This window comes from Bos taurus, chromosome 5, assembly GCF_002263795.3.
Source record: "Bos taurus isolate L1 Dominette 01449 registration number 42190680 breed Hereford chromosome 5, ARS-UCD2.0, whole genome shotgun sequence".
NCBI lineage: Eukaryota > Metazoa > Chordata > Mammalia > Artiodactyla > Bovidae > Bos > Bos taurus.
This window is the reverse complement of record NC_037332.1, coordinates 55,742,674-55,755,725: the sequence shown is the minus strand read 5'-3', so window position 1 is coordinate 55,755,725 and position 13,052 is coordinate 55,742,674. Positions and strand designations below refer to the sequence as shown.

At 45.8% G+C, this 13,052-nt stretch overlaps 1 protein-coding gene across 2 annotated transcripts in view; it reads left to right on the top strand.

Annotated features, from left to right (window-relative positions):
- Positions 1–10,901, top strand: part of OS9 (OS9 endoplasmic reticulum lectin) — a 34,245-nt gene extending 23,344 nt beyond the window's left edge. The window contains 10 exon segments of one of the 2 annotated variants that reach the window (NM_001034225.1): positions 5,744–5,954; positions 6,073–6,174; positions 6,395–6,495; positions 6,695–6,746; positions 7,411–7,499; positions 7,728–8,003; positions 8,282–8,471; positions 9,375–9,539; positions 9,699–9,811; positions 10,134–10,901. In NM_001034225.1, coding sequence (NP_001029397.1) covers positions 5,744–5,954; positions 6,073–6,174; positions 6,395–6,495; positions 6,695–6,746; positions 7,411–7,499; positions 7,728–8,003; positions 8,282–8,471; positions 9,375–9,539; positions 9,699–9,811; positions 10,134–10,259 — 1,425 coding nt within the window. In that variant the 3' untranslated portion in view covers positions 10,260–10,901. 2 annotated transcript variants of the gene reach the window in all.
- The last annotated feature ends 2,151 nt before the right edge of the window (positions 10,902–13,052 follow it).

Genomic DNA, 13,052 nt, shown 5'->3' with positions numbered 1-13,052 from the left:
GGAGGTGTTCCCTCTTCTATTTTTTGTGTTTTGGGTTTTTTAAAATATTTATTTATTTAAAAAAATTATTTATCTTTGGCTGCACTGAGTGTTTGTTGCTGTGCATGGACTTTCTCTAGTTGCGGAGAGCAGGAGCTCCCCTCTAGTTTCAGTGCCCGGACTTCTCTTGTTGCAGAACATCAGCTCTAGAGCTCAGTCTCAGGAGTTGAGTCACACAGGCTTAGTTGCCCCACGGCATGTGGAATTTTCCTGGACCAGGAATCGAACCCATGTCCCCATTTGCAGGCAGATTCTTAACCACTGGACCACCAGGGAAGGCATTATTTATCTGTTTGTCTGTCTGTGCCAGGCATGCAGGATCTTCTAGTTGCAGCATACAGGATGTTTAGTTGTGGCAAGCGGACTCTTACTTGTGGCATGTGGGGTCTATTTCCTTGACCAGAGATCAAGCCTGTGCCCCCTGCATTGGAAGAACAAGTCACTGGATCACCAGGGAAGCCCCTCCTCTTCTATTTTTTTTTTAAGAGTTTGAGACCAGTTGGAATTTTTATGTTTTAAATGTTTGGTAAAATTCATCAGTAGACCCACTTGACCCAAGCTTCCCTGTGTGGGTAGTTGTTTTTAATTACTAACCTCTTTAATTGTTACTGGTCTATTTGAATAGATTTTTTCTTCTTGAGTCAGTTTTGGTATTTTGTGTCCTTCTAGAAATCTGTCCTGATTTCATCTGAGTTATCTGATTGGTTGGCATATAGGTGACCATAGTATTCCTTTACAATCCTTTTTACATCTGTAAGGTTGGTAGTAATGTTCCTTCTTTCATTTTGAATTGTACCAACTTGAGTCTTCTCTTTTTCCCTTGATCAGTCTAACTAAAATTTTGTCACTTTTATCGATCTTTTCAAAAATCAACTTTTAGTTTATTTTCTCTATTATTTTTCTGTTCTCTATTTCATTCATTTCTGTTCTAATCTGTATTATTTATTTCCCTCTGCTTACTTTGGGTTTAGTTTGCTTTTCCTTTTCTAGTTTCAAAGTGGAAGTTCAGGTTATGGATTTGATCTGTTTCTTCTTTTTTATACTTTACAGGTAAAAATTTTCTTCTAAAAGCACTGCTTTAGCTGCATCCATAAGTTCTGATATATTATGTCTTCATTGTGTTTTCATTCATCTCAGTATTTTCTAATTTTCTTGTTATTTCTTTGAGCCATTGGTTACTTAGGAGTGTATTGATTTCTATACATTTATGAATTCCCCAGATTTCTTTGTTATTAATTTCTTTTTTAAATATAAATTTAATTGGAGGCTAATTACTTTACAATAGTGTATTGGTTTTGCCATACATTGACATGAATCTGCCACGGGTGTACATGTGTTCCCCATCCTGAACCCCCCTCCCACCTCCCTCCCCATCCCATCCCTCTGGGTCATCCCAGTGCACCAGCCCCAGGCATCCTGTATCCTGCATCGAACCTGGACTGGCGATTCGTTTCTTATATGATATTATACATGTTTTAATGCCATTCTCCCAAATCATCCCCCCCTCCCTCCCACAGAGTCCAAAAGACTGTTCTATACATCTGTGTCTCTTTTGCTGTCTCTCATACAGGGTTATTGTTACCATCTTTCTAAATTCCATATATATGCGTTAGTATACTGTATTGGTGTTTTTCTTTCTGGCTTACTTCACTCTGTATAATAGGCTGTAGTTTCATCCACCTCATTAGAACTGATTCAAATGTATTCTCTTTAATGGCTGAGTAATACTCCATTGTGTATATGTACCACAGCTTTCTTATCCATTCATCTGCTGATGGACATCTAGGTTGCTTCCATGTCCTGGCTATTGTAAACAGTGCTGCGATGAACACTGGGGTACACATGTCTCTTTCAATTCTGGTTTCCTTGGTGTGTATGCCCAGAAGTGGGATTGCTGAGTCATATGGCCGTTCTATTTCCAGTTTTTTAAGGAATTTCCACAGTTTTCCATAGTGGCTGTACTAGTTTGCATTCCCACCAACAGTGTAAGAGGGTTCCCTTTTCTCCACGCCCTTTCCAGCATTTATTGCTTGTAGACTTTTGGATAGCAGGCATTCTGACTGGCGTGAAATGGTACCTCATTGTGGTTTTGATTTGCACTTCTCTGATAATGAGTGATGTTGAGCATCTTTTCATGTGTTTGTTAGCCATCTGTATGTCTTCTTTGGAGAAATGTCTGTTTAGTTCTTTGGCCCATTTTTTGATTGGGTTGTTTATTTTTCTGGAATTGAGCTGCAGAAGTTGCTTGTATACTTTTGAGATTAATTCTTTGTCAGTTGCTTCATTTGCTATTTTCTCCCATTCTGAAGCCTGTCTTTTCACCTTGCTTATAGTTTCCTTTGTTGTGCATAAGCTTTTAATTTTAATTAGATCCCATTTATTTTTGCTTTTATTTGTTATTAATTTCTAATATCATTACACTGTGGTTAGAGAACATACTTTGTCCCTGTTTTTTTAAAAAATGTATTTTATTGAAATATAATTGATTCACAATGTTGTATTAATTTATGCTATGCAGCAAAGTGATTCAGTTATACATGTATATACATTCTTTTTCATAATTCTTTTCCATTATGGTTTATCACAGGATATTGAATATAGTTCCCTGTGCTGTACAGTAGGACCTTGTTTATCCATTCTGTATATAATAGTTTGCATCTGCTTGGGCTTCCCTGGTGGCTCAGATAGTAAAGAATCCGCCTGAAATGTGGGAAACCTGGGTTCGATCCCTGCATTGGGAAGATCCCCTGGAGAAGGGAATGGCTACCCACTCCAGTATTCTGGCTGGAGAATTCCATTGGCAGAGGAGCCTGGCAGGCTATAGTCCATGGGGTCATGAAGAGTTGGACATGACTGATCGATTTTCACTTTCACATCTGCTAACTTCAAACTTCCGATCCTTCTCTTCTCCACCTCCCCTCCCCCTTGGCAATCACAAGTCTGTTCTCTATGTCTATGAGTAGATTTCTGTTTCATAGATAAGTTCATTTGCATCATATTTTAGATTCATGTAAGTGCTGTAATAAGGTATTGTCTTTCTCTTTCTGAATTACTTCACTTACTATGATCTCTAGAGGTCCATCCATGTTGCTGCAAATGCCATTATTTTATTCTTGTTCACAGCTGAGTAGTATTCCAGTGTGCATATGCACCACATCTTTATCCATTGATCTGTCAATGGACATTTAGGTTGTTTCCATGTTTTGGTTTTTGTAAATAGTGTTGCTGTGAACATACGGGGTGCATGTATCTTTTTTAATTATAGGAGAACATACTTTATATGATTTAAATTTTTAGCTCTTTGAATTTATCATAATGACTACTTTAAAATGTTTCTCTCTGAAATCTAACATCTGTGTCCTCTCACAGGCATTTTCTGTTGCCTGTGACAAAGTATGGGTCACACTTTGTTTCTTTGCATATATCATAATTTTTTGTTGAAAAGTGAACAAAAATATATTAAAATATACCTAAAATATATTTTAGGTAATATATTGGAGCAAGTCTGGATACTGATTCTTGGCCTCCACCATGAGACTTGTTTTGGTCATTTGCTTGTTTCTTTCGTGACTTGGCTGAGCTATTTTAATGAGGCCTCCTCCTCTTGCAGAATGAAGCCACTGATGTCGCTCCTCTGAGGGCATAGCCGTGGGCATGCTCACAGCCACAGTGGATGATGGTGTGTCAGCAGGGCTCCCTTTGACTGTCTCTCTTGCTGATGTGTTAATCTGTCTGCCTCTGCTGATATCATACCCAGCTGTTCATACTCATTAATTGCTAGCCAGTTGCTCTGTAGTTTTTGACATGTGGGGCGTAAGTTGCTCCATAATCTGATCCAGTTAAATTTGGGCTTCTGTACCAGGGTTGCTTTTGATGATACCAGCCTCTTCTTTAGTGCTTACCACCAATTTTTTTCATTTTTTGGAAAGTGCCCTTAGGCTTAAACTTCCTCCTACTGTTTCACAAGAATTCAGTTCATTTGGAAAGAGCTTTGGGGCTTTCTATTCTAATGGATTGCCTCTCCCCCTGGCAGAATCTTTAAGCCCCTGCTCTGGAGCTGATGTCAGAGACACTGACCCAGTTCTGTCAGAGTGACACTCCTGTTTCATGAGCAGAGACCTGGGCAGGGGTGATAGCCTCTGGTCCTCTCAGTTCTCATCTCTGTTGTGAAATCTCTGCCCTTTCAGTGATCTATGGTGAGGGTGATCAAGGCCCAGTATTCCTATCCTTCTGCACCTGAGGTGCAGCCACTGTCCTGAGTGGGGCTGAGTGGAGGAAGGGAGTCCTCCGTCTCTTGACCGTATTCAGCAGGTATTCTCTGCAACTTGTAACTAGAGAGGATTGAGGAATATTGGTGGCCTGCCCCTCTGGTGACATACCATATCTCTTGACTGGATGCTGAGGGGATAGAGGCCCCATTTTTTGGACCTTACTCACCTGGAATGGAGCATCTGTCTGAGCTGTGAAGTCAGGGTTGGAGAAAAAGGAGGGTCATGGTCCAAGTACTATAAATTTTCACTATTCAAGATTTAGTGGATTTTCTTGAATAGATGTTTCTTAATTTGTTGTATGTCCTTAGGAAAATTTCCAGAGATTTTAAATGCCTGAGTTAAAAAAAAAGTGTTCACCAGTTATGGAATTTCACTAGGGAGTGGATCTGCAGAGCTCCTCGGGCTGCCACTCAGAAGTGGGACCTCTTCTACTTGTAACAGTTACTTTAGAAATTACAGAGTGTGTGTGTGTGCGTGCTCAGTCATGTCCAACTCTTTGCAACTCCATGCAGCCCTGCCAGGCTCCTCTGTCCATGAAATTTCCCATGCAAGAATACTGGAGTGGGTTGCCATTTCCTCTTCCAGGGATCTTCCTGACCCAAAAAAATCAAACCCACATCTCTTGCATTGGCAGGTGGATTCTTGACTGCTGATCCACCAGGGAAGCCCCAGAAATTACAGTGGTGAATCCTAACTAATGAAAGGCTAACATTAATTGATATCTTTACTCTCTTTCTGATTAATACAAAGACCTTAGAACTGTTTAAAGTTTTTTAAAATCATACACACATGCACACACACAGAGAATATACGTATTTCAAATACATATAAAAATATATATCAAATATGTATAAGTATGTACATACTGTATTTATATAAAGCAAGAACATGAAACAAATCAGCTGGTTACCTACAGTTAAGTTGCCCAAGTTCAATTCGTATTTTTACCACTTACCAGCTGGTCAGCCTGAACAAGTCCCTCAACTATATCAAACCCCAGTATCTTAAGCCACAGAGTTGAGATACTGTTACCTCCCTCCCTGGGTTGTCATGATAATTAAATGAGCTAATGCATGTAAAGGGCTCCCTTGGTGGCTCAGTGGTAAAGAATCCACCTGCCAATGCAGGAGATGGGGGTTCCATCCCTGGGTCAGAAAGATCCCCTGGAGAAGGAAATGGCAACCCACTCCAGTATTCTTGCCTGGGAAATCCCATGGATGGAGGAGCCTGTCAGGCTACAGTCCATAGGGTTGCAAAAAAGTCAGATACAACGTAGCAACTGAACACTAACAATGCATATATAGCACCATATACACAATGCACAGAGCACAGTGCCTGACAGACTGTCAGTCCTTAATAGCAGACAGCTGTTTTAAGAAATAACGGTAATGGCTGGTGGTGATTACTATTTATTCATCCTCCTGTCCTGGCAGTTCCTCTGTGATGAGGGTGCTGGTATCTCTGGGGACTACATTGATCGAGTAGATGAGCCCTTGTCCTGTTCTTACGTGCTGACCATTCGAACTCCTCGGCTCTGCCCTCACCCACTCCTTCGGCCCCCACCCAGCGCTGCTCCCCAGGCCATTCTCTGCCACCCCGCCCTGCAGCCTGAGGAGTACATGGCCTACGTTCAGAGGCAAGCTGGTGAGTAATTAAAAGAGGACAGGGAGGAAGGAGACACATAGGGAGGGACAGGCAGAAGATCAAGTATCAAAGAGCTGAGAATGTATCCCCGTCCTGCTGACACGCTATCTTCCTGTAGACTCAAAGCAGTACGGAGACAGGGCCATAGAGGGGCGGCAAGACCCGGACCCTCCAGTGTGGAGTGAGACCAAGCCTGGCGTGGTGCCACCAAAGAAAGCAGGTAGGTCCTTGAGTCACCTGTTCCATGACACATGTCTCCACTTCTTCCTTTCTTCAGTGTTACTGTCCTGTGCACCCAGGGATGTGTTGTCCTCAACAGCCCAACAGCCCTGACTTTTGGGGTGGGGGAAGGAGTACTACAGGCCCTAACACCTTACGATAGAAGAGGGAAACATATCCCATCTCTCCTTTCAGGTTTCTCCTTGTTTTCTGTATTCTAGGTGCAAGCCCAGCCAAGGAGAACAGTAAGGAATCAGATTTCTGGAAGATGCTTCACGAGCCAGAGGAACAGCCCCCAGAAAGGGAGGAGACACAGGCCGAGGTGAGAGCCAGCTTCCTAGCCACTTCTCTGAGGAGGCTGAACGTGGGCTTTGGGTTGGAGGGCCACTCAAACTGAGGTTCATTATGAGATGACCTCTTTTTATCTAGGGATGCAAGGCCATACCCAGAGGCAGTGCCTTAAGAGTGTGATTGGCATGCAGAAGCCCGTGTACTTGACTCTGCCCTTTTCTCCCCATCAGGAGCAGGAACCAAACCTTGAGGCCACAGACCCACCGCCAACCTCTCCCGATGGTGAGTGAACTCTCCACGTCTCCTATACTGCTTGCGTGTGTTTTCAGGTTGGCAAGCATGGCGTGGGTTTAGACCTAGACTCTAGGAGGGAGGCTGGGCAGCCAGGCCAGCAGCAGATTCCTTTTTAGAGACAGAAGTGCTTCTCTAGGGGGGTAGCAGAACATAGTGGTTCCACTGCTTGCCTGACTTTATAGTCCTGGATAATTTCACTCAAGCTCAATTTCCTCACCCATAACATGTGGGCAATAACCCCTAACTTAGAGGGCTGTTACAGGATTAAATGAGAATGAATCTAGTTTACAGTACAATCCCTGGAACTGAGTAGACAAAAAAGGGTTTGTATTTGTGGGGAGAACAGGATTCAGGGAGGGGGAGCCCTTGGCCCCAGAATCTCTTCTGTTGACCTAAAAGCCAGGTTGATTGCCAGGAAGGCCTCAGTGGCGCGTGAAAGAGCAGGTGACTCGGCAGCCTGTTAGCATCCTTCTCTCTCTCACCTGTGAGGCTCCCTTAGGCCCCCTAAGTGCTCTTTGGAGGGGTGTGCTGGCCGCTGTCTCTCAGACCAGACAGGTAGTCCCACCACGTCCTTCCTTGACTTCCTCAACTCCTCTTCTTAGGAAGTAAAAGTAGAATTAATTTACAATCTATTCCTATTCCTTTATCTCAGATTTTCAGAACAACGTACAGGTCAAAGTCATTCGGAGTCCTGCAGACTTGATTCGATTGATAGAGGAGCTGAAGGGTGGAACAAGAAAGGTATGAGCCCTGCTCCCAGGAAGGATGGAACCTTTCTCCCTGCTGGGGGCACCCGGAACACCACCCCTGAACTGGGCCCAAAGAGCTACCTCAACTTCCTTTACTCCTCATGAGTCCCCAACTAAACCACATCCCTGCTGTCTGCCCCTACCCACCCCCACTGTCTGTCTCTATGGAAACCCCAACCATCTGCCATCTCTCTCTTTCTCCTGATCCTCACCCATGCAGGGGAAGCCAAACACAGGCCAGGAGCAGCCTGGAGACAGTGCTACAGAAGTCCCTTCCAGGGAACCAGAGATGAAGGAAAAGGGCGACCCAGAACAGCAGAACGAGGTGGAAGAAGAGGAGGATGATGAGGATGAAGACGAAGATGAGGATGAACGGCAGTTGCTGGGAGAATTTGAGAAGGAACTGGAAGGTATACTGCTCCCATCAGACCGAGAGCGGCTCCGGGCGGAGGTGAAGGCTGGCATGGAGCGGGAGCTGGAGAACATCATCCAGGAGGTGAGCTCTGCTCTCCCGCCTGCAGCTTCCAGCTTCCTCGGCTGCCTGCGCCGGTAGGCAGGACCAGTTGAGGGGCGGGGAGAGAACCCGGGCCACACCTCGCCTGCCTGGGGCATTCAGCCAGGAGCCCTGAACTGCTAGTTGCTTAATTAAAACTGGGACAGTGGGGAAGGGGATCTGTGAGAAGCATGAGACTTAGCCATTACTCCTTTGTAGAGCTTGGACGGCCCCTCACTTCCCAGATCCCTGACTCTCCACCCCCACCTTGGGCCTCCCAGACAGAGAAAGAGCTAGACCCAGACGGGCTGAAGAAGGAGTCAGAGCGCGATCGGGCTATCCTGGCCCTGACATCCACTCTCAACAAACTCATCAAAAGGCTGGAGGAAAAACAGAGCCCAGAGCTGATGAAGAAGCACCGAAAAAGGAGGGTTGTCCCCAAAAAGCCTCCCCCATCCCCTCAATCAACAGGTGAGGGCTGTCAGACAGGAACAAACGGCCAGGTCCGTCACCTTTATCCCTTCTGAGAACGCTCACCCTCTCACTCTTTCTGGAACACCATTCTTGGGCTTCCCAACACCTCTAGCCCTTTGCCTGGTTACTTCCTAGTGAACCATTTGAGAAGCAGCTTTCAGAGCCTGTGTGGCTCGCTGGCATGGCTGTTTACTGGCTTGCTTCTATACATCCAGTGTCTAGCACTTTGCCGACACCTTGTGATTGATGAGTAGATATTAAATGAGTGACCGTGAGTGTGCAGGCCGAAGACCACACACCTGTGACAGATGCTCCTGTCACCTAGGACTGCACAGGGAGTGCCCTCAGCTGGCAGAGAGGAACGGGCAGCCCAGCTACTCATAAGCCAATTGCCTAGACAGACTCATTCCCTCCCTGCTGTGTCCCTTGTGTCTGTCCCACGGGTCCTGTGTGTGTGGAGACCAGGCATTCCAGGTCTAATGTCCTAGTTTCAATCCTTCCATCCTACTTTCTCTGTTATAAACACTGAAATGTCTTTCAAGTCCCAACATTGTAGGGTGCCAAACCAAAGTTTTCCAACCTTCTTCTTAAACTTCTCTGCAGGCCCCAACTTCTCTGATTTTTGCTTCAGAAAACAGTTGTTTTCCTGTAGGTGATGGGCAGAATTACTGGGTCCAGAGGGAAGAAAGGAAACTGCAGTCGGTAGAGGGAGATTTATAGGTTGGAATGGGGTAGGGGGTGATGGGTCCTAATTTATTCTGAACCCTGACTCACATACCTGTTTGAGAGGGAATAACTTGCCAAAACCAACTGATGGCTTAGGGAGAGGCAAGCACCCCAGCCCCTAACCCTGGAGTCACGGCTCTGCTTTGTGTCTCCCTGTGTGTCTCCCCCTCTAAGAGGAGGATCCTGAGCACAGAGTCCGGGTCCGGGTCACCAAGCTCCGTCACGGAGGCCCCAATCAGGATCTGACTGTCCTGGAGATGAAACGGGAAAACCCACAGCTGAAACAAATCGAGGGGCTGGTGAAAGACCTGCTGGAGAGGGAGGGACTCACAGCCGAAGGTGGGCCCTGGGGGGCGGGCTGGATTCAGAGCTGTTGGAAGGGCTTGCTGCTGGAAGTGGAGGGGCTGGGGACTTCGGCTGGGGACCCAGGGGGCAGAAGACCTGCACTGGAGCTGCCACCTGGCCTCTCCTCTCACTGCCCATCCCACCCCTTTCCAGGGAAAATTGAGATCAAAATTGTCCGACCAGGGACAGAAGGGACTGAGGAGGATGCACGTTGGCTGACTGATGAGGACACAAAAAACCTCAAGGAGATTTTCTTCAATATCTTGGTGAGAGGCACCCCGCCCCTGAGTCCTGGACTTCCCGCCTTCCCTGTCCCCCAGCAGGCTGAGGGGTTGAGGGTGAGGTTCAGAGTCCTCAAGGCACCCCCCAGCCTCACCTCTATTGGAGCCTCAGTTTCCTCATCTATAAGACGAGGCTATCAGTTCTGGGTGTTGAGCCCTCAGCAAGAGCCCTACAAGTCACCTGTGTGAGTGCTGGCTCCTGCCTCCCCACCTACAACTGCCCACCCGCCCCCTACCCCCACCCTCCAGTGTCTGCTACAGCCTCTGCTTATCCCACCTCCCCACCCCACCGTGTGGCCTTCCCCAGGTGCAGGGAGCTGAAGAGGCACAGAAAGAGCGGCAGCGGCAGAAAGAGCTGGAGAGCAATTACCGCCGGGTGTGGGGCTCCCCAGGCGGGGAGGGCACTGGGGACCTGGATGAATTTGACTTCTGAGACCACCACCATCAGCTTGCCAAAGAGTCCAGAGTCTTCTAGACTGGCCCTGCCTCTGCCCCCACAACCCCCAGGGCCCTGAAGGCAAAACAGCAGAGAGCTGAGCTGTGAGCTGTGGATCCTGAGACCCTCCTGGGGTGTGGAGGGGCTGTGGGGCAAGTGCTGCTGCTACTGCTGAGACCTGGAGACCTCCCAGGCCTATGTGATCTGCTGTCCCTGGTTCTCCCCACACCCTCTTCCTTCCCTCCTGGCTTCCCCTGCTGTCATCCCCCAGCTTGTGGGTTCCTTTCCCCTCCCTAACGAGCATTTTTGAAATCTTTTGAGTAGAGCAGGCAGAGTGAGAAGAGTGGGGCCAGTCAGCAGGCCCTAAGAGGTAGGCCCCCCACCCCCTGCCCCACTCCTGTTGAGAGTCACCTCCCTGCTTCCCCCAGATCAGCTTGAGATGTCCTGCCCCTTTCCCTTTCCACACTGTTCCCTACAAATCTGTGCTTCTAAGTGGAAGCACCTTCTCTCTGTTGCTGAGAAAATGGGAAGAAAGTTGCCCACCACCTCTGACACAATCCCATGAAAAGGGTAGGCTACAGACCCACCTACCATGTTCTAGAACAATCAGGTTTCTAAATAAAGAACTGGACCATCAAACCATCAATTTGTTTTTCTTTGGGGGTGGGGGGCTCAGTAGAGGAGGCTTGGTGTTCTCCTAGGATGGAGGGCATGTTCCCTGATCCCTTTCTGTGCTTCACAGTCAGGGCAGTGGCAGTGGATCTGGAGTATGCAGGAGAGACCAGGACAGTGAAGCAGAGCCTGCTGGCCTGGCCAGGACTGAAGCAATTGCAGTGCTAGTCGCCCTCCTTTTCCTCATCTGTCCATTTCTGCTCCTTCTCCCCCTTTATATTCCAAAAGCCACAGGGTACATACAGAGTTACCCCACCATGGGGATCCTCCTGCTGCACTCTCCCTACAGTGTGCTGCAGACTCCATCCCCATACCTGCCAGCCATACCACTTCATTTCTCAGAAAAGACTAGCTTTGGTCATGCCCAGAGGGAGGGCTGCCACTCACACAGGCCAGCTCCATAGTATGCCAGTGGTTGGTGGCCTGGTTAGGTGTCTCCATCTCTTCCTCACTACAAAGTGCAAATCTAGGCCCCCTGCTTCCCCTACTTTCTTTCTCTGCATCTCTCAGGTGTGCAGCATTTCTGCTGACAACTTCACTGACTCATGAGATAAGAAATAGAGGGCATGAAACTCCCAGGTCTCCAAAAGTGGACAAAAAGATTCAGCTGGGGAAGGAAGCTGTATGAGGCTGACCCTCTTCTTGCTGAAAGTGGTCTTATACTTGCTGAGCAAGTTATGCTTAAATTGTTTTATTTAAAATTACAAATGGGTAGGCTTCGAGAACCCTGCAACCCCAGATCCACTTGTGCATCTTAAGGAGAGGGATCTAAGACACTAACACAAGTGCAGCTACAGGCAGAATGGTGGATTCAAATTCTCACCCCTCCACTTACTATTAGTAGGGCCTTGAACAAGCTGTTTAATTTTTGCAGTGCTGTTTCCTCCTGGGTAAACTGTGGACAACTATACTGGCCTTGGGTGGTTATGAGAATTGAATGAGATAGTGTGTGTGTTGTGCTCTTAGCACAGTACCTGGCCCATAGGAAGTACTCAATGACATAACCACCTGCTGAGTTCTGAAGAGACTGGAAGGTACTTGGAGACAAGAGTCATAGAAGGAATACCATCAGAAGCTGATCAGAAGCTATAGCAGAATTTTGTAGAATGGGAGCATGGGGATAGGCTGGGGCAGGAGGCTTATCTTTGATTTGATAGGCATAAAGTCTTAAAATCATCAGAAAAAACAGTACATATAAGTGCACATGGAATATTCTCTAGGATAGACCATATACTAGGACACAAAACAAGCCTCAAAACATTTAATTGGATAGAAATTATTTCAAGTATCTTTTTTGATTATAAAAGCATGAAACTGGAAATCACAAAAAAAGAGAAATGAAAAAAAAAACAATTACACAGAGATTAAACAATATGGTACTAAAAAAAGCAATGGGTCAATGATGAGCTCAAAGAGAAAATTTAAAAATACCTTGAGATGAATGACAATGAAAACATAACCATACAAAATCTAGGAGATGCATTAAAAGCAGTCTTTAGAAGGAAGTTCATAACCATACAGACCTTGCTCAGAAAACAAGGAAAATCTCAAATAATCAACCTGGAGAAAGAAAAAGAACAAACAATCTAAAACAAGCAGAAGGAAGAAAATAAAGATCAGAGAGTAAATAAAATAGAGATAGGAAAAAAAATAGAAAAAGTCAATGAAACCAAGAGCTGAGTCTTTGAAAGAGTAAACAAAATCAGCAAACCTCTGGCCAGGCTCATCAAAAAGAAAAGAGAAAGGACCCAAATCAAATAAGAAATGAAAGAGGAGAAATAACCAATACTGTAGAAATTTTCAAAATGTAAAAAATACTATAAACAGTGCCGAAAATTGGACAACCTAGATGAAATGGACAAGTTTCTAGAAATATATCCCACAAAAACTGAATCAAAAAGAATTAATTTGAATAACCCAATCATTAGAAGTGAAATAGAATTTGTAATTAAAAAACAACAATAAAATACAACTCCCTGCAAACAAAAGCCCATGACCGATGGCTTCACTGGGGAATTCCACCAAACTTATAAAAGAAGAAATTATACTGATTGTTTTCAAACTCTTCCAAGAGACTAAAGAGGAGGGAACAGTCCCAAAGTCATTCTATGAAGCCTC